Source organism: Leiobunum rupestre, chromosome 8, assembly GCF_980474605.1.
Source record: "Leiobunum rupestre chromosome 8, qqLeiRupe1.1.hap1, whole genome shotgun sequence".
Taxonomy (NCBI): domain Eukaryota; kingdom Metazoa; phylum Arthropoda; class Arachnida; order Opiliones; family Sclerosomatidae; genus Leiobunum; species Leiobunum rupestre.
The window spans coordinates 46,167,033-46,189,679 of NC_143391.1; the positions used below are offsets into that span (position 1 = coordinate 46,167,033).

General features: G+C 34.0%; 1 protein-coding gene across 1 annotated transcript; it reads left to right on the forward strand.

Moving 5' to 3' along the window:
* Positions 1–1,191: 1,191 nt before the first annotated feature.
* On the forward strand, positions 1,192–13,413 carry LOC149933519 (medium-chain acyl-CoA ligase ACSF2, mitochondrial-like). Its single transcript, XM_090157315.1, has 15 exons — positions 1,192–1,256; positions 2,664–2,817; positions 2,928–3,056; positions 3,897–3,950; positions 4,050–4,219; positions 4,279–4,378; positions 7,059–7,151; positions 7,799–7,947; positions 8,022–8,113; positions 9,850–9,923; positions 9,989–10,096; positions 10,528–10,676; positions 11,463–11,604; positions 12,825–12,938; positions 13,276–13,413. Exons 1-15 carry the CDS (start codon positions 1,192–1,194, stop codon positions 13,411–13,413), a joined length of 1,731 nt encoding a protein of 576 aa, XP_090013441.1.
* Positions 13,414–22,647: the final 9,234 nt, after the last annotated feature.

Sequence of the window (22,647 nt, forward strand, 5' to 3'; positions counted from 1 at the left end):
TGCTCCTCCACTTTAATAAAATCAAATAATACTGCAATCTCATTTTTCTTAAAAATTACGTTTTTCGACGCGATTAACGCTGCTGCGAGGACGCAAAAAATAAGACCGCCTCCTTTTCCCTCCCCCCCCTAGCGTGATTTCTTCTATAAAAGTATTTAACAATTGTACAATTTTCAGGGTATACTTATTTTACGCTTTGAAAAATGTATTGTGGGTGTGGCTTGTTTTGCTTGCCATGGTAACTTGTCGGCCATGACATTAAGATGCCCATGGCGGTCACGTGTTTATTTCATAGAATCATGTGACGGTTTGCCTCGTGATCTGTGACGTGAAATAAATTTCAAGGCGGGGCTTCGTTATGACGTACGCCTATGACGCTACGAGCAAGCACCCAATAGTGACATCAAGTGTCGCGTTTTAAAGAATACAGTTTCGACAGGGTTGGCACGATTTTGCCAAGGGTGGTTTTTTCCAGGAATTTCTGGCTATTTTATGTAGTTTATTACTTGAAGATCTATTTGATCCGCGTTTCGCGTATTTTGTTTGCTCGAAGACCTATTGGTACGAGTTATTAGTAAGTTTTTTAATTTCTTCCAATTTGTTTAGGATTTAGCTATATTATCCCTTTTAATTATGGACTAATCTACTTTTTCGCGTATTTTATCATCCCCCGAAGAAGGCTGCCAAGGCCTTTTTACGCCAATGGTCATATAATATCCGCGGAAATGGTACACTCGCAAAATTATTACAGCGTAACAGACAGTCAAGCTACCATTTGCAGAGATAAATTTATGATATATAATGTTTGGAATTTCATCACATAAAATTAAACGTAAGAGTTATGATAAAGTGCGATTTAAAGGTTTGAGTGCAATATTATTTATTCACATTGATATTGGACTTTTAATTTCGGAAATAATCAATTATGCCGGCACATTTAGGTTAATAGTTCTTCTCTAGTAAAAAAAGGTTAAGAGCCATCAGAACCGTAAGAACATTCAACCTTGTTCTTGGAAAATATTTAAATTAGGAAATGATCAATTGATAAACGAAATAAAGATTATTTGATTATATCGCCAAAAGAATTACGTCATTTTGCTTTTAATCTAATTATATAATTTATTAATTTTTTAGGAAATTTTCTTAATATATTATTGGAAAATAATATTTGGAAGTAAATTATCATTAGTCATGCCGAACGAATCCTTGAATCCAACCAAAGCAAGTTGCAATGAAAAGCCTCGTGAATTTTCAGGGTAAGTTTCAATTATTTTTCTGGTCGGGGTGTTCTCTACCCCTATGGGAAAATTAAAATATAGTCAACTGAGAAAAATTTGGCACCACCTATATTTGATTAACCAAAATACTTTTACACGATTCAACACGTCTCAATTTTTTAAAATTTTATCTAGTTGTCCTTTCAAAAAAGAAAATATTGGTAAAAAGCTTTAATAATGACATGTACGTGAAATGTAATTTTGCTACATGTAGGTACATCTCACTTAATTGTTGTAATTGTTTAAAACTATTTAACCAAGTATTAGTTAATAATATCTCTCTTACGAGAGAAGTATTATCCTGGGCTATAAAACTTAAACATGCGCCTTCACAAGCTCGCCGCAGATTCTTATAGACGTAAATTTCCCGCCCAACCGCGAATGTGTACACCGCGTCAGAACACAAACGTAACAGTGTGCATTATTTGGCACAAGTAGAACTTAAATATTACACTGCCTAGGGATAGTTTATGTACACTTTTTTCGCTGTTATAGATTATTTTACGGAGAATATTCGTGGGGGAATCCATAGCTTGACTACATTGCTAAATCAATGGAAGTTTGTGAAGGTACGCGTTTCAAGCGAATAAATATCTAACTCTAAGAGATGTCTTGTATATTTCTGGTCTAAATTAAATGATTCATTATTAATTCTAAATTCAAATTAACTATAATTTAAAACCCATTTGCGATATAAAACTAAAATATAACATTTTCAAATTCGAAAAAAGGCAGTATATACAATATTCTTAAAGGCAGCACATGGCTATTCATACACCCCTCTGTATACACTCTTTTTCGCGGTATTTTCCTGGGCGCGTCCATGTTTGGTTTTCCCCTTTCAGCCCCATCCTCCATTATTGATACCCAAAGAGTGGATGCTAGACTCCCCACTGAGGGCAGAGGCAATGGCCGACGAGCGGGAGGCAAGTAAGAGGGGTCAAATAAAGGCACGAAAAAGAGTGTATAGTAACTATAGCTAAGGTCCCTTATTTTGGAATTTGAACTCTCCTCTCCTACGCATATATGCTGCAGCTCTGACCTCTTTAAATATTTAGTAACCTTGTAGATAGATTACCGAGCTAGATAATATTTGCTTCAATATCGCTCCACAGTGGGATTGTCAAAAATTGTATTTAAATTGCTGGCTCCCTCTCAGTTTAATTTACGGTAGCTCACAACATAAAAATTTCCTAAACGCGTTTCTATTTGGATAGGATAAGGCTTAAGAATACTACTGCTTAAACGTTTTCAATACTTTAAACTAATTTGGTTTGAAATTGCTTTTGGATAAAATTTAAAAAAGTAAAGTGTGGCAAATTATGTCTGATTACCTCACTCTCCAACTCAATTGAGAAGTAATTTTGCTGAATTTTGTCATTTTAGGGGACTAAGTTATATGAAGTCGCGACCAGCAAACCTGAAATACGCGACTATTGGAGATTTCATTGAAGAGCAAACCGGCTTCTGGCCTAAAGAAATTGCCGTTGTTTCAAAACATCAAGGAATACGAGTTACTTACGAGGAGCTCAACAAAAATGTAATTGCAAATACATGTACTATGTCCTAATCGTATTAAAGCAAAATTATTTATAGTTATGTTAATGTAAGTCAAATTTCCGAAATTATAATGAACATTTGTACTTTAAGGTCGACTCTTTGGCCAATGGATTTCGGTCATTAGGGCTGTCCAAAGGAGATGTCGTCGGAATTTGGGGTCACAATTCGTATCAATGGATTCAATCCGCTTTTGCTATCGCTAAAGCAGGCTTCGCAATGGTAAAGCTAAATATACACTCTTTTTAGAAACGTTTACTGGGCGCCGCCATTATCGTACAGACAACCAGTATCCTTGAGACAACCAACGAGCAAGCCCTCTACCCCAGAAATTTCATCCCCTCAAAACCGGTTTTTTCATCACCCTCCCCGTAGACTGTAAGGTCATGGCGGTCGATTGGGAAGGCGCGTTTAAAGGGGAACGGCCAAGCTTTTCCAAATATGGCCTTATTTCCGTATCAAAAGATTAACAAGACGTTCAATATACTAACACGTACCTTTTTTTGTCTTGAAAAAATAGCTTTTGTCCCAAAAGTTGAAACGAAAAATAACACCAGGTGTTTGGGTTTGAATTTTCGCCGCCATATTAGGGGCTGCCGCCAGCGCCCCTAACCCCGTATGAGCGATTTGCGAACTATCCAAACTTTTAAAATCGCGCAATTTAGGCTTAAGTCTCTTATAACTGGAACGCGCCGCGCGTGCAAAACATATTTTTTGCGCCTTCAGCAGCGCGTGCTTTTACATTGTTTTTCTGTCTCACCGACTTCTCACCAGGTGTCGCGGCGGACGCGCGCTTTTCGATTTCCCGAAATTTCTTTATTTTATTAAAAATTAACCACTCAATATTTTTGACGCGGTTTTCGCCATAAATTTTAGTTTTTAATGGGCTATAGGGCTATCTAACTGGTTAAAGCTTGACCGTTCCCCTTTAAGAGTCTATACTACAATAATAATTGTTCCGTAATATTATAAAATAAATCAAAAGCTTAATAATTAAAAATGCTCCACATTTATATCAAATGGTTAATATTTAATCTTTGTACGATATCGTAATTTTTCCAGGTAGCGTTATGCCCAACATTCGAAGCTCCTGAAATACAATACGCGCTTAACCACGTAAGTAGAAATTTGACACCAAGCACAGTGAAAAATAGCGATAACCACAAACATATTCAATTTGGACAACCTCTAAGAAACGGATGACTTTATTTGTAGGTTGAATGCAAAGCTCTCGTCGTGCTGGATAACCTGGACAAGTACGACGCCTATTACGAGAAACTGTGCCGAGTAGAGCCCTCTTTAAAAACGACATGTTCTACGTCACTAAGTCTCCCGAATCTTCCTTCTCTCAAGCGCATCGTACTTCTCTCAAATACTCAAAGAAAGTTAGTTCAACTCTAGCTGCCCGCGTAATACATAAATGTTTAATGAACATTTTTTCCAGTGGTACTATCGAATTCAACATCTTGCAAATGTCGAAATCAGTGGATAATAACTTCAAACGGCCTAGCCCTGAAGACGTTTTCTGTATCCATTTCACATCAGTAAGTGTTTAATAATAATGAAGTAGTTTAATATTTTAAACTGAAAACTACATTTTAATTACATTGGACATTATAACGTTTCAATATCGAAAATTTAGTTATATTCAGGATATTTTTTTCATCGCTTCCTATTAAGATATTGAAGGTTAAGTAAACAATTAATTTTGTTACTGGTGGCAAGAAACATAATAGCCAAAATTATATAAAAATTTAAATGTCAGTAACGTAAAAGGTTTTGTAACCTTTAGACTTTTTTCAGGATCCGCAATGGCTTAGTGAAAATTGAGACTCTTTTAAACGAAACAATTACTTTTAGTGATGAATTATAGTATCGGAACATAAAATTGGAAATTGTAAACACTCGCTTCGGTTCCTTAGTTGTTTTCGTAAACGCGTTTGCCTCCTATTTATATCCAGCAAACTTATCTGGGATTTGCATAGAACCTTTTTATAGGGAATCACCAATTATTTATTTTCAAAACACACGTAAATATAATTAGATATTAGTGTCTTTTCCCTCCAAAATTAATTACGGGTACAACCATATGATGTTGATTCTTTAACACATTAAGTAGTAACACCAAAAGTGGCATAAGTACCAAAAATGCTCAGCCATATCTTTGCGCCTTTTGAAATACCTACTGAGAGCTAGTCTCACCATCAACAACAAAGTTAATTAGATGTTATGTACTGGAAGCGTACTCTTTGGACTATGAGCTAATTGGTTCTTTTGGTGGCATCGGAGTTGCAATATTTTTAAAATTGGACGACGTATTCTTTACTCTCTCTCTCCTACACAATCTCTCAGTGAAAAATATATCGTTCTGGCCCACTTTTCGGTCTTATGTAGTTTTGGTAACACTAATCATTAGTGTGACAAAAGTATACATAAGACATTAGTGACTAATGCATGCGACAATTCATCCCATTTCAATTTTTTTGAAATGAAATACGAAAGTTATTGGATTAGAAATTATTAAAGCCAAAGTAGGGAGTTTTTAAAGCATAAAAACCCATAAATGTGCACAGTTTTATAGGCTAATAAGCGAAACCCGATTTGAGTCGATTAATTTTATTCCAAATACTATTCGAGGAAGTTCAATTTGAGCGAAACATTACCTAAATGGAATCGAGCTAAAATCTAGATCTAAAGCAAAACCCGACGACATAAATATTCCCCTCGTTCAGGGTCAAAATTAATTAATTAATTAATAATAATAATAATAACGAAGGCACCACCTTAGGCCCTAGTCAACTTGCGACTTTTATTGTCTTTAATTCAGGTAGCCGGTTTAAATTGCGTAGGAGGGTGGTAGCAAGCCATTCATGCCACGCGAGCCAACAGCCCCCTAAACTTTCTTTTACCGTAATTGAGCTAAGCTGCTTTCAAGAATATTTGTAAATCGAGGTTAGCCAAAATTGAGTAGGCTTGTTCATTACATAGTAAGTTATAATCGCAATTCTAATTAAGTTAGTTATTTTAGTAAATACGGATCAACCAAACCTTCATGTTTAGCCCTTGCTCGGAGGAGTAGGGGTTAAGAATAAACAGTTAACGAGCAATCATTAGGCAAGTGCCCAAACCATAATTTGGTAAACAAATCGGATATCAAACATTTTTTATAAACACGTCAAATACCAATTTAAATATTTAAGTCGTCGAATTATTTGGTAAAATATATTTAGTGGAAACATTTGAGAAAGTGAACCAAATATTGTTATGAATATCAAATGGTTTTCTAAATGATTAAACACAGTCTCCCGTTGATTTTTCCCAAACCTTTTTCTAATTGCGTTTCTAATACAATTTCATCGGGAAAATATGGTTGATCAATAGGAAAATATCCCAGCGCAGTGTAGTTTTTACATTTTACATCTTTAAGCGAAATAATATTCTTGATAAAATTTTGAACCGCTCAACGGAATCTGGATCGAGCTTGCGAATGTACCTGTTTCATTTTAATGGCCGAGATGGATAGTTCTTTCGTAAGAGATATATTAGAAACTTCTGGGTAAACTAATAAAACGAAAAGAGCCAATTTGTAGTCGGTCAGGCAGCCGCCAATCCGCCATTGGGATAGAATAACAGTGTCCTACGTTTCAGAAACGCATTATCGACCATTTTTGACTTTTTGAGTTTGAATGCTCCTTGTACTAATATTAGGGCGCTGATTCTAAATGTGAAGTCCGTATTTTTCTATCTGGTCTAGTTTCCGAGATGAAAAAATTCAAAAACGCATTAAAATCGAAAAGTTTCGAAAATACTCCGCAGAAACGCATTATGTCGTTATTAACCAATAAGAGTCTTCATTTCGTAAAATACCGTCTGCTCTAATTTATTCAGCCGCATTCCCAGGGTAACAGTCATAAAGGCCGTTACTCAATATTATTATACCCCATAATGCGTTTCTGCCAAAGGTTTTAGCAAAATATAAACGTACAAAACGCATTAGGTCATATTATTCTGAAATTTACTTAATTTTGGCGATAGTCGTTGTCATATTTAGATTGGGGACTAAAACAAACCCCTAACAACTAGTTTTAAGTTACCTAAATACTGTAGTATTGTTATTTTTCATAAGAATTACAAAAATTGATTTATCTCGAAATGCCATTTTTGGAGATAATGCGTTTCTGAAACGTAAAATATTAAACAAATCCAATATTTTTATTTGAATAGGGTACAACTGGTAATCCAAAAGCCGTTAGGAGCACCCATTTATCCCTCTTAAACTGTGGACGGATTACGGCGAAAAGGTTTCAAACAAAGCAGGTAAATCATTTGAAGTGAAATTATTTTAGGTTTATAATACTAGAGCGTCGCCTGGGCGCTAGCTGTCAGTAAGATCAGAAGTAAATGAACTGAAGTAATCAGACCGCTATATCTCTCATACTAAGCGCATTTTCCATATGAGATCTCCTTTTAATCGAGGTTTTCAAATTTCGCGCCTTCATAGATCCACTATCGCCATCTATCGACTAGTAGGTGATGACGTGTATATCGGATGTGGATACCCACAATTCCCTAGTGAAATTTTTGGCGGGAACTAAAGCGGGTGGAACTACGATGGATTTTCATCTCACCACGTTAAGGAAAATGCACTTTAAAATTTTTACCCTCTTCAATAACTTTGGTTCATTTACTTCTGGTAAGACCAGACTTTAATATTTCCCCCAACCAAAATTATGATAATATTCTTAACAATTTAAATTAAGCGATGCTTATACCCTTAACAGGACGAGAACCCTATAAAACCATGGTTAAACTAAGATTATTCAACCACAGATTATATTTTATAGTGAAATATATCTGAATAAATGAACTTTGGTTTATTAAACCTGGTATTAAAAGCTCGTCTGAAAGAGGTATTAGACTGTAAAAGCTCTATAACTATAAATTTATTTTGACTGTGCAAATAGAAAACGATAATGTGCGTGCAAGTACCGCTTTACCACGTGTTCGGAACCAACATGGGCTTGATCAGTGTCCTCAGTTTGGGAGGGACAGTCGTGCTTCCGTCTCCAAGATACAAGGCGTCGAATTCTTTAAGAGCTATTGAATCGGAAAGGTAATATATATATATATATTAACAACAGTACATCAGATATACATTCCAAATAATAATATATTTTTTTTAAACAGGTGCACTATATTAATAGGAGTACCAACCATGCTTGTTGATATACTGAACGAATATCAGCTACAGCCAGTTGACGTGTCAAGCCTTAAAATTGGTAAAACGTGTTTATATAGTATTGAAGCCCATTTTAAATACACTTGGTGTTGTAGACATAAAGAAGGCTGATAAGCCTTAAATTGACAAGTAGAGTAAAATGTTTGGGTTTCCATATACTAAGCAGCGTGCAGTGGTGTAGTCGGGCCAGGACGCCACCCCGGTGCTTTTTTCAAAGGCAGAGCCCCACCCCGCCTTGGTTTTTCCGTTATTCCAGGGCGCACCCTGCCTCTTTATTTCTTCTGGCCACGGCGCGTCTTGCCTCTTTTTTCCAACTTGCTAGGGCACACCTTGCTTCTATTTCACAAATCATTGCCACTTTGACCTGCGTATAATTTTTTTGTTTATTAACAATATCGATTTTTAGTACCTTTTGTTCATTTACTAATTTATCTTCACGTTTCCTACTTTACTGCCCGCCTTCATATAAACATCGTCACTTTAGTGTGTTTAAGCGTCCGGTTACTGTAACCTAGGAGCAACAAACACAGCACCCCACCCAAGGAGAACGCAACCCGTCAAAAGTCGTGGATTTTCTTGTGTACGTTTTTCGTAGGCTAGACGCTTTAGCGCCTGCTGCCGTCGGAAGGGGAAAATTCGGAAATTGTCTTCCCCCCCCCCCGCCTGTTAAACGTTCAGCGTAAAGGCTCGTGACGCTCATCCAATGAAATTCGTACACAACCCTTCGCTAGCGTGTTTAAAGGCTAGCTGCGTTCTCCTTGTGTTAGTTGCTCCTAGCTGTAACAGTAACAGCTGTTTCTAGACTGACTCTTCTAGTTAACTCTGTGATTTTTTTTCAATTTCAATTTTTTTATTATATTTGCGAATGATGTCATATTTCGAAAACACGATTATTGGTTTTGGTCATCTTAGTCTAGTCCACAATTTACGTTTAATGATTGTTAGAAAATATAATTTTTATTTAAAATATTATACGTAGGAATGCTGAGTATTACTATTAGCCTAGCCTCGCAGCTTTGAATAAAGGGTGTGTGCATTTATTATGCATTTTGCCCGTAGGAAAGTACCATAACAATTTCAGATCATTACCTACGTACGGCCAACTTCAATCACTATAAAAATCTAAGCTGGACGTACATTTATAGTGACCGATAAAGCCAACTTTGATCACCGGCAGCGTGGTGCGGACGGCAGTACCAAGTTTACTGAAAGTGGGGCCCTAGGCAGATTTTGGTGGGGACCTATGTAAGGAAAGCATAAAAACGCAAAACTCGCCTGTCCCGAAGCAGCGCTTATGTCACGAGATTAATGATTTTTCAAATAATAAAGCAACAAGCCTGCTATGTTTTTCTCTTAAACCGAATCAGTGAAAAATCTATTGATTTCATCCGTGGTTGGCACCCATAGGCCAGGGCCTAGTAGGCCTAGTCCTTAATCCGGCACTGGCTGACGGGTAACAGGTTTCTGATTATTCCTGACATGCTAATTGACGTGGGTATGGTCGCTAGCTTTGGCATTGTGTCCAAGAAACACATATGTCGATTTTATTTTACTGCCTATCAGTGCAATTCTTTTTGTAGTTTGAGTTTTGCGTAAAACCGAGTAAACTTTCGGTATTACAAAACTGCAAAACACTTCAAAGAGTATTAAAATGGATTTATTATCTTCACGAGAAAAGCTAACTAAACACTTAACATCCTCTTAACATACTTATCCCTAACCTGAAATAAATACTTCCATTTTATTTAGTTAAATGTAACCTTTTTTACTTGGCAGTGAAAATAGGAGGTGCTGTTTGCACAGCAGATCTTGCCGGGGAAATTGAGAGCACGCTTGATGTGAAAGTTATTGTAAGATTGAAAATTTTCTTAATGATAGGAACCATCATCGTCTGTAATTTCACGGAATATTTCAGATGGGCTATGGACTCACGGAAGCGTGTGGCGGAGTATGCTTGCCATATTATTACGATCAATATTCCAATTTAAACGAGACTGTTGGAAAGCTTTTCGAAGGCTTAGAAGTATGTAAATATTTTAAAACTTATGGCTTACCTATTTGTAGAATTATTTATATCACATTTTGGTTAAAACACTGCCTCGATTTACTAATTAACTCACATTGCGGTTAAAACACTGCCGTGATTTCACATTACCTTTCAAAAGAATTAAAGGACAAAAAATCTCACCCAACCGCCACAACGAGTGAACTATCAGTGGAATAAACATAGAGGGAGGGGGAATATTTCCATATTGCATTTGACCCAATTTTTCTAGCTACTCCACTAGGTTCTGAACTTTTATATTACTTCTGAAAACAGTTCAACCATAAATATATTATGCTCAAGAAAAACGATATCTTTCCATCACTAGAACTTCCGGTTATGAGGAACCGCTAAAAACTAGTTACGCCGCTACTGTGCAAATTTCTAAAACGTTTTTCTTATTTAAATAGATTAAAATTGTTGACAAGGCTGATAATATCTTACCTACTGGTTTGGAAGGACAAATTCTCCTGCGTGGATACTCTATCTTCAAAGGCTATTGGCGTGACGAAGAGCAAACGAAAGCTGTACTCTCTTCAAATGGATGGTTATCTACAGGGTAAACGGCTGTTCACAAACTACGTAACTCATTAAGGGGTAGGGGAAGTTTCATACAAGCCTGACTATTTGTTACGCTGGCACGAGTGGGGTCGCTGAAATGTTACGTCACGTATCATGTTTTCATAAATGATTCACAGCTACATTATCAATTTAATTATTCTTTTTCTCATTTATAATAGTATGATTTGTTTGCTAGATGTAAGACAATAAATATTAGGGCCTAATTTTGAATGAAATATAATACTTTTAAGTTAATAATTATTAAAAACAAAAGATCTGCTACTTCATGGTTTATTTTAATTAAAATCACTCGGGAGCTTTCGGACCGAGGTCCTTCTTCAGCAAAGGTTTATGGTGCTAATATTATTGAGGTGGTAAGTGTATTTATTACGTAATATACAGGGTGAGGTTTTTCCAATTGATACTCTTTGTTACTACTGGATGAGAAGGAGATTTTGAAACATTTTTGGTTTACATATTTTCCATACAGCGTTATTTTATTTAAACAATAGCGTATTCAGGTTACATGTAGCCTAGACTATGTAGCGTCTGTTATCATGATTTTCGAAAGATAATCTTCGTCTAAATAAATAAATTTCGGAGGAAAATTAAGGAAGAATAAGGGCTTGGTTTTCTGCGGGGAATCCTGGGGCGAACAGGATACTGCCTAGGAATTTACTGTCAACCTAAAAACATTCTTGATCTTATTTATTTTATTGTTTTCCGAAATCCATTTGGGTTATAGTATTCAAATTGATAAATTTAACTAATTTAATTCTTGAAGGGACCTTGGAAAAATCTGCCAGGATGGATATTTGCGCGTGGTTGGAAGATCAAAAGAAGTCATCATTCGTGGAGGAGTAAATATCAATCCCATCGAAATAGAAAACCTTTTGTGCGGGCATCCATCAGTTAAAGATGCAAAGGTAACTGATTTATTTCGTAAAAAAAGGGATTTGGAGCAGAGCGTTCATTACGAGTACGAGTTCGACCAGCGCACTCGAAACTAGCTAAGCCTTGTTTAGAAACATTAAGAACCCCACAAGTTAAATGTTTCGCCAAGGTCAAACTAGCTTAGAACTCATTGGGCATTCTTAGGGTTACCACGGTTACGGAGTTTAAGTTTTTACGATCAGATTTCCCGTTATTATATTTTTTAAGGTTTTTTTTTGGTGGTAAACTTTGAACATATATACTATTTGATATTGCACTTTGAACAAATACAATTTGGTATTACACTTTGAACAGATATTATTCGGTTTTACACTGTTAAAGTAGGAATACTTCAGTGTTACACTTTTAAAGCAGGGACTCCTCGGTATTACAACTTTAAAGCAGAGATTCCTCGGTATTATACTTTTTAAGCAGGGATTCTTCAGCATTAGACTATTAAAGTAGGGATTCTTCAGCATTAGACTATTAAAGTAGGGATTCTTCAGCATTAGACTATTAAAGTAGGGATTATTCAGTATTAGACTATTAAAGTGGCGATTCTTCAGCATTAGACTATTAAAGTAGGGATTCTTCAGTATTACACTTTCTAGCAGGGATTCTTCAGTATTACACTTTCTAAGCAGGGATTCCGGAGTATTAGACTATTTAAGCAGGGATTCTTAAGCATTAGACAATTTAAGCAGGGACTCTTGAGCATTAGACTATTTAAGCAGGGATTCTTCAGCATTAGACTATTTAAGCAGGGATTCTTCAGCATTAGACTATTTAAGACGGTGTTATACTCTTTAAGTCTGAATTATTTAGTATTAAACGTATGGAAAGGTATTCGGTGAAAGTAAAAGATTGGAGTGGCATTACACTTTTAGAGAGATATTCCCTGGTATTTCAATTGATGAGAGGGATTCCCTAGAATCAGGGGGCATAGCGAAGTGTTTTATTGGTCTGGCGAAGCTGTCTTGTTCAGATACACCTAGAAATAAGTTTAATTAGAAAGCGGGAAATTTCCTTTGAAATATCTGCCAAATTAGTTTGGATAGAGGAAAGCATATATTTATTCATAATATCATCAGCGTTTCAGGAGTAGAACGTTACGCTTCGCCTCGTGGTATTGTATTACCCGAAGCCTGCCTTAGAAGTTCCTTATATATACGTCTTAAAAAGCTACAAAAATCAATTTTAAATTTAATTTCAGGTCGTTGGGGTGTCTGACGCACGAATGGGAGAAGAGATTTGCGCGTGTGTTATTCTGAAGCACGGCTTTGGGGAAATCAGTGAATCAGACCTCAAAGATTTCTGTCAAGGAAAGGTAATAACAAAATATTGACAATTTCTGTAGTTCCATACGCTTGCAAGCATTTCGTAATTATAGCAGCAGTCTAGTGCTTACTTTGTACCTTAAGATAATTTACTGACAGATAACAGTTTTACATATCCTGTAAGTCAGTATGGTTACTAATTGAACGCATGTCCCAAAACAAGGAAGGCGAAGATGGTAGAGAAATTTAAGGACTGAAGTTTAAGCACACTATTAAGGCCAATAATAAAATTTTAAAGAAAACAGGCGTTTAAATAATAAATCTGTGGTTACTATTAAAATTGTACTGTTGGAACTCAACTTTTATGGATAAATTCATTTTTTTCAGATTTCACATTTTAAAATACCAAAATACTTCATCACGATGGAATCTTTTCCTCTAAGCCCAACGGGGAAAACCGTCAAGTTTAAGTTATCGAAAATCGTTAACGATTTCATACATGAAAAAGCGACACGAGAAAGTTAATTGAATGTAATTTATGTTTTAGAGCAATATGACAGTACATTTTTTTTAATCTCTGTAATAAAGTTTATCAACCTCTTTATTTAATTTTGAATTAATAGTGAAATGCCTAATATTTACAGAATGCAAATTTTTGCAGTTTCCGTTTAAAAAGTTGCATATTTTCAGTTTCGTTGTTCCTTTCTTCATGGTGTAAAAAACATTCAGCCTCTTAATGCAATCAATCCTTTAATATAAAATCATCGAATTCAGAAAACATCCGTCCTTCATACGTTGACTCGCCAATCCGCGTTAAGCCTTAAATAAATATTGTCACCTGGTATTTTTCTATTTTTTGTATTTTAGTTCAGTTTTCCGATTGTAGGTCGGCGCTACATGTCAATTCGACGACAGCTATACTTTACTGTTACTTTCTTATATGGTACGCATTAATACTATGCCCTGGCGTGGAGTGGTGTTGCTATTTGAGCAGTGCCTATATATTGATGGCGCGAAATTTTGAACTTGAAATCAAAGATTGTTTACGGCTAGCTTAATCTAACCGTGTGAAATTGTTTTAATTAATTTATTTAAATAATAATATTTTAACCGATAAATTTTTCTATTATTTTTAGCGACGGCTAAAGGTAATAGGCCCAAGAATAGATAATGGTAATAAATGAAACATCATAATGGGTAATCCATAGATAATCTTATAATTTTCGACTCAACTATTCACGACAAAACGCATTTATCTATACGGATAAATAAATACGGTGATTTTCTTTACCGATGCAATTCACTGAATTTTATTCAGATAACGATTTTTATAACTAATTACCAATAACCGCTATGTTTTTATTGTATCAAAAATACTAATATAATATTTAAACAATTTCATTCCTTATAATTTTCAGTGGTTGACTTTAAAATAAATTAAGGAAGACTTGTCAACAATTATTTGTATATTGAAATTAACATTTAATACGATAAATATTGTCTACAAAAACTCACTTAGAAGCAATACACGTCCGGTCCTAAGACATTTAAAATAGTAAGGTGGTGCCTTGGGTATTAGCCTAGCTGATTATTATTATTATTAACCAATTTTAATCAATTTGGTTATTATTTTTATATTTTTTGATACTTTGTTTTTAACGCTAGTGATGATTCATTGGGATTTACAAAAAGCGTACAAGCAGTAGGCCTTCGATTTACAGAAATTGACGGAACTGTTGCAACGCGTGAAATGCGTAAATTATATTCCGGATATACTTAATATTTTAACATATGCCATACATTTAGTTTTATCATTAACCAATTCCAAGTTAAATTTGTTTGCTACTATAAGATGGCCACTATTTTATTTCTACAAATAATTTAGAGATATATCTATGTAATGGAATTTACTATTTTATATTTAACTGTTTTCTTTACTGCATGTTCATTTTTTTCTATTTTTGTGATCGGCAAAGTCGGCTTGGTTGATAACACGCCGAGACCATGGCGCAAACCACTCAGAGCGGCCAGTCCAATTCGGTTTTCACCGAACTATTGAAATAATTAAGTAAACTGTCCCACAGTAGCCATCGAGGTAGCTTAATGTTTATAGTTAATAAAATAAATGAATTGAGAGATTTTGTAGAAATTGATGAGGCTCCGATCGCTCACTGTCATTTATGGAATAAAGTTTGAACTAAAAAAATAGTTTTGAGAGGGTGGATATTAGGGTGTTTCAAAAAAAAATGCAAATATCTAAATGTTTTGGTGCACATTGATTTTCTTGTTCATTTTGGTCGGAAAATGACCCAGGAAACATTTTACGTAAATTCATTAATATTTAGGACTGCCTCAACGAGCTAAAGTTTTACCATTATAAACAAACCCATTTATAAGCAAAAAATAATTATGTCACTCAAATACTTTAACTGAACGAAATATTTACTATTTATAACTTACTTAAGTTTACACAGGGTTTATTATAGTAATAAGTACCGGTACACAATAAAATAATTGGCAGAAATCCCCACAAAACCAGGTCCTAACTTGTGATTTTCAGCAGTTATGACCTGGTTTAGTGGGGCTTTCTGCCAAATATTTTATGGTGTACCGGTACTTATTTCTATAATAAACCTTGTAAAAACTTAAATAAGTAATAAATATTAAATTTTTCGTTCAAGTAAAGTAATTGAGTGACAAATCTGATTTTTGCTTATAAATTCATAGTGGTAAAACTTTACCTCGTTGAGGCAGTCCTAAATATTAATGAATTTACTTAAAATTTTTCGTGGGTCATGTTCTCATCAAAATGAACAGGAAAATCCATGTGCACCAAAACATTTCGATATTTGCATTTTTTTGAACCACCCGAGTGGATTGAAAAAGGTAAACGACTGAAACTGATAACCCAGGTCACCGAAGGGGGTGCAAACGAAACATTGTAATATTTGGTTAGACTCAAAATGGGCCCAAAATCACCCTGCGCTTAGGATAATCAAGTGAATTTGAAAATACATTTCTTCCGGTGATTATTTTTACATTCGTAGATTTTAGTTTGAATTTATACAATTTAACATTTAAATTTTACTACATTCATTTATTTTCAGAAAATAACATAAATAATAAGTTTTTTAATTACGTACACAAATTAATCATATTTTTAACACCGACGTGGAACCGTTTACGTTCAAACGAATCAAATGTACTAGTCACGCACTCTTTGCCAATAATGTACCACGATAACCAAGTTGTTTCCCATGGTCGGGGTAAGTCAAAAGCCCCAGCAGCCACCATAAATCACGAATGGAAAAATAGTCTAAATTGGGATTTACAGGTTTCAAACGTCGCCGACACTCACGAGACTACCCGAGGTGTAACTCACCGATTTTGTTTAAATTCAGGGATTAAGTAGATCTTCATGTAACTTAAAAAAACCAATAGGGAAAAAATGCGATGGGCTTTAGTTTTACCATGGCAAACGAAAACGTTTTTGACAACTAAAATTTTATAATTCTCTATTTTAATTCAGGTAAATATTTTAATTCAGGTAAATATTTTAATTCAGGTAAATATTTTAATTCAGGTAAATATTTTAATTCCGGTAAATATTTTAATTCGGGTAAATATTTTAATTCAGGTAAATATTTTAATTCAGGTAAATATTTTAATTCAGGTAAATATTTTAATTGAGGTAAATATTTTAATTCAGGTAAATATTTTAATTCGGGTAAATATTTTAATTCAGGTAAATATTTTAATTCGGGTAAATATTTTAATTCCGGTAAATATTTTAATTCGGGTAAATATTTTAATTCAGGTAAATATTTTAATTCAGGTAAATATTTTAATTGAGGTAAATATTTTAATTCAGGTAAATATTTTAATTCAGGTAAATATTTTAATTCGGGTAAATATTTTAATTCAGGTAAATATTTTAATTGAGGTAAATATTTTAATTCGGGTAAATATTTTAATTCAGGTAAATATTTTAATTCGGGTAAATATTTTAATTCAGGTAAATATTTTAATTCGGGTAAATATTTTAATTCCGGTAAATATTTTAATTCGGGTAAATATTTTAATTCAGGTAAATATTTTAATTCAGGTAAATATTTTAATTGAGGTAAATATTTTAATTCAGGTAAATATTTTAATTCGGGTAAATATTTTAATTCAGGTAAATATTTTAATTCCGGTAAATATTTTAATTCCGGTAAATATTTTAATTCCGGTAAATATTTTAATTCAGGTAAATATTTTAATTCCGGTAAATATTTTAATTCAGGTAAATATTTTAATTGAGGTAAATATTTTAATTCAGGTAAATATTTTAATTCGGGTAAATATTTTAATTCAGGTAAATATTTTAATTCCGGTAAATATTTAAATTCCGGTAAATATTTTAATTCAGGTAAATATTTTAATTCAGGTTAATATTTTAATTCGGGTAAATATTTTAATTCAGGTAAATATTTTAATTCCGGTAAATATTTTAATTCAGGTAAATATTTTAATTCAGGTAAATATCTAAATTTGGTAAATACTTAAATTGAATTTAGGTAAGAATTTAAATTCGGGTAAGTATTTAAATTTGAGTAAGTATTTATAATTGGGTATTTAAATTTGGGTAAATATTTTAATTTAGGTAAATATCTGAATTCGGGTAAATATCTAAATTGTGTAAATATCTAAATTTTGGTAAATTTGTAAATTTGGGGTCATTCCACGACAAATCGACCAAATGTTTTGGAATTTTCCACCCTACCTTTTTAGATTTGGATAAAAATTAGTCATAGGGTTGTTCTGGTCGATAAAGCTGAATAAATTTGGGTAAAGTCTAAATTAAAATTGGGTAAATTTACTATAAATATCTAAATTCAGGTAAATTGGGTAAATTCATACTAGATGTCTAAATTTGGGTAGATTGATCAGGTACTGTAAATTGGGTAAATTCATATTAGATGTCTAAATTTGGGTAGATTGATCAGGTACTGTAAATTGGGTAAATTCATATTAGATGTCTAAATTTGGGTAGATTGATCAGGTACTGTAAATTGGGTAAATTCATATTAGATGTCTAAATTTGGGTAGATTGATCAGGTACTGTAAATTGGGTAAATTCATATCTAATGTCTAAATTAGATATTAGGAAATGATATTAGCTTTCTTTTCGAGTCTCTTTGATCTCGTCAAGCGAGCCTTTGGTTACAATTGTACACGCGGTCTACCAATAAATTACAAAAATGTATTTGCCTACACATGCCGTACTACGCTAGCAGAAATTGACTGGAACGAGCGTGTAAACAGACATCAGACAGTAAACAAAACGGTTGAACCGCAGTTCTGGTATAGCAAAACCACCGTGTGACGGTGAGCGTTAACGGATTATTTTGCGGATGGGTTTGGTTTGGATGGTGTTTTTTCGTTAACGCTCACCGTCGTGACGGGTTTAACTCAGTGTGATTGGGTATTTGGTTATTGTAATGTTTATGCGTAGGTTGAGTTCGTGTTATGACGGTTGTGGGTGTTGAGTTTGTTGTGTTTGTGTTATGATGGTTGTGGATGTTGAGTCTGTGGTGTTTGTACGGGCGTTTTATCTCCAACTTCTTCTTAATGACTTTGGGACGAACCGAGTGTTATGCAACCTCTCAACGTCCAAGTTAGAACGTTAGGTACTATAATTTATTCTACTTCATTTTAAATATTTATAAATTATATTAATCTGATATTTAATGAAATATTTATAAATATATTAATCTTATATTTAATTAAATATTTATAAATTATATTAATCTGATATTTAATAAAATATTAATAAATTATATTAATCTTATATTTAATAAAATATTTATAAATTATATTAATCTTATATTTAATTAAATATTTATAAATTATATTAATCTTATATTTAATTAAATATTTATAAATTATATTAATCTTATATTTTATTAAATAATTAAGTATTTTAATGTAAAAGTTGATCGTGATCAAGAATTGAACTCGGGTCGCATTGTTACCACGCGGATAGTTCACCGCCGAGCCATTGACTTCCTTAGGGTACATATTAAAGTAAATGAACCATTATGACAAGGCGAGGTTTTTTACCAAACGGATGAATACAATATCTGTGGATATTTTTTATTAAACTTTGTTTTTTTATTTTTGTGAACTCGTTTTTTATTTCGTCGGGAATTGAACCGGGAGCGCGGGTTTAGGACTTTGATTCGTTGCCGCTGTGATTGTTTCCTTTTACGTTGTGTTATAAATCTGTAATATATTATTCAATGACATTGTTAAACTCTTTAATTGTCAGTATGTTTATTATTTCGGATACGCTTTTTTGTTGTGTTTTTTAACTGATCTAGATTACGTTCTTTTTTGTCTAATATTTGGTATTGTTGGTTTTTTCTGTCTTATATTTGTATCTACTATTTTTTAAGTTTATTTCCTTTTTCCCGCAAAATCGTCGAGTCTTAAAGAGGAACCTTTAAGAGCGTAAGTCATGCCAAAAGCTTATCCAGTTTCATTATAATAACGTGAAAAATCGTATTTGTGATTGGTAAGGTGTTGCGCTTCTGGATATTATATTTTCTATTGCTTGATTTCTAAGTATTTGAACTAATTTATTGCTCGACTGCGTTATAATATATTTCTATGAATTATTTTGATTCTGAAGTCTGATTGCTTGACTGCGTTATAATATTTTTCCATGAGTTTTGTTTCTGAAGTCTGATTGATTGGGTTGTTATTGTGTATTTTTTTATTCGTTATTTTTATTTTTTGATACTCTAATATTTTAAACTGGATATAGTATAACGTTACTTATGCGTACTTCGAATGTGCGTGACGTGGAGGGTATTTTCACCTTTTTTTAGGATCAGTTTTTTATTAACTTTAAATCTTTCGTCTTATTGGTATTTTATTTCGTTTTTTCAGTCGTATATTTTTATCGAGTTGTATACATCGTGCGCTTACACTTATGTTGGTCTGGTTTGAAACTGGGTCGTCATTACTTCGTAATTTATTTTAAACATTTTCTCGACTGATTAAGATGTTTAATTTGAAATAAAATGAGCGTTAAAGATGCGGCAAGTATTTCGTAAGCGAGAAAAATACAAATACCCTCTGTAGATATTTATTTCATTAAAATTGGCTTCGTATTATATTTAACTGATAAACTTGTACCGTAAATAGGGTTAAATTCAATTGTGCATTGTTTTAGTAAGTCTAACTCACTGTTGTAACTACTTAATTTATAATATTCTGAATAAATTATACTCGGTTGTTTCGTCTTAATTATTTTAATTATAATTAAAATTTTATACTGGGCGGGATTGAACTTGGATTACGTTTTTAATAAATAACTCTGAATTGCGGAGATCTATCTTTAAGAGTCATCTCGAGAAATTAATACCGCTAGGGACAATTCTTCCGAGGAGAGGTATATTTTGGCTTTGCCAACTTGTTCAAGATTAAGGTTAACGCCAAAAAATTAGGATCCAGCTGTCCAATGTCTTTCAGAAGTTCGTCGATAAAGATAATTCGCTGTTTTATTTGTTGTATTGCCGTAAAACAATTATGTCTCGAATATCTTGGTTTGTGATGCATTAATTAGTCTGGCCTCATCCGTAGCCAATTCATCGGATCTTCACTTAGAAAAAGTAATTTGCTTAGATGGAAAAGTTGGTTCAATTTCCAATTGAACTTCTTTGTCAACTAAACGTATATTCAAATGAGCCACTAAACCAGGGGCGATGTTGGAAAATACTTCAAATATTTCCCTTTCGGCACAAATTTGCTCATACAAGGAGGCTGGAGTCGATAAATTGAATAAATCAAGATAAATAAAGGCAACTCTAATGTTTTCAAATTTGCACCAGTTTTTAAGCGAATGACTTTGCTTTAAAAGCCACATCAGATGCAAAATCATTACTGTTCGCAATTGTGAAGAAGCAGAGCAACAGAGCGAAACACGTATTGCAATGGAACATTAAAGTCGTCGAAGACACGTTTTAATGCCTTGTCCACCAACGTGTAGAATTCACCTTCTGAAGCCGACGCAAAAGTTCATGACCGTTATTGGACTCCTTGTTAAGATTGGTTCATACAAGCATATGCTTGTGCGATTCTGAGATGAAAACTGCTGTACTTTGCAAGAGACCAAGAAAATCCTGGGCTCGTTTGCAACTTTCGGTCGAATTAGTCATTACCAAGTTCAGCGCATGAGCACAACAATGAACGTTTAGCTAGGATTCATAATCATTTTTAATTAAATTTGAAGCCCGTTGTATTGGCCACTCATATTTTCTGCTCCATCAAATTAGCATCCAATGATTGTCTTCCTGTTAAAGTGAGATTTTTAAATTTCTACCTTTATCTGACGGTAGAGTGCCTCTCATGTGGTTTTCTGTGAAACAACGAACTTCAATTATCTAACATAGACTCTACCATTTAACACATATTGAACATAAATCTCTAACTGATCTAGAACGGAAAGATCCTCTGTGGAATCCACTTCTATGCTGAAGTAGCCTGCTTTCCGAATTTCGTTAAATTTGAAGTGCTAAATATTTAACTTTATTGATCAACGACTTTGAAAGAAATGAAAGGATGCTTCCTCTTCCTTGCGATTTAGGATTTCTGTCCTTACGCATTTTATTTTTTATGAATTGCCATATCTACATGTGTCTTCAAGTATTCGCCATATTTAGAAACCAGCCATACTAGTTCTAAGTTGCCATGATATATGTATCGGTTGTTCAATGGATCCCCTGAAAGCCAATCCTTGTCTACCTTTGTACAAGATTATGTCAATTAACCTGTGAATCATCTGCCTTCTGATTTCAATGTCACTTCGACACTTTGTAGCTAAGTCTTTGCCAATTAGAGTTTCAATTTCCATGTTTTTGCAGATTTGAAGATTGGCTTTCACAGCAGTGTCATAGGTGATAGAATGTTGATGAGTTTCACTCTGGTGATAAAGATGAATAATCTCAATTTTAAATCCGTGGAAAAATGGGCTTTCTTTATTTGAGGAACATGCCATGCACACATTGCAGAATATTTTTGTTGTTTTTAAGGCAGTATGACAACCTTTAACAGAAAACTGTGGAGCTGTCTCTTAAAGACTACAGTCAATGTTAAGTAGTTTGAATGTTGTAAATATCTTAGTTTTTAAGTTAGCGTTAGAAGTTTTATAATAACAGGTGCACCTTAGTTTAAGGTATTTCTTTTGTAACTGTAAAATTAGTTAGTAACAAAAGAAAAATTAAAATTTAGTTTCTTTGGCAACCTTTATAACCAAATCTCTTTACTAAGTCGTACCCCTAGACACCATTTTATATTTAATTTTAATAATAATCAGCTAGGCTAATACCCAAGGCACCACCTTAGGCCTAAGTCATCAAGCGACTTTTGAAGCCTTTAATTCAGGTAGCCGGGTTACAATGCGTAGGAGGGTGGTGGCAAGCCCTGCATGCCACGCGTACGAGCCAACAGCTCCCTACACTAACTATTACCGTTAACCTCAACAAGTTTTTATGGAAGGGGAAACCGAAGATCTCGGGGGAAAACCCCTTAAACCAGTGGGGAGAGAACTTGCAAACTCTACGCAGAAGGAGTTGTTCCGAGTTTTCACCCAGTGCCACAAGCTGGGATCGAACTCGGCTCCTCTTGCTGCGAGGTGAAAGTGCTAACCACTCCGCCACCCCACCTATGATGAATCAAAATAATTCATAGAAATATATTATAACGCAGTCG

Bases quoted from the DNA above. Each gene is read 5' to 3' on its own strand.
- LOC149933519 (XM_090157315.1), top strand. From the start codon at position 1,192: ATGCCGAACGAATCCTTGAATCCAACCAAAGCAAGTTGCAATGAAAAG. The intron at 3,057-3,896 runs GTAAAGCTAAAT...TAATTTTTCCAG, and splicing joins CTAAAGCAGGCTTCGCAATG to GTAGCGTTATGCCCAACATT. The intron at 7,948-8,021 runs GTAATATATATA...TTTTTTAAACAG, and splicing joins AGAGCTATTGAATCGGAAAG to GTGCACTATATTAATAGGAG.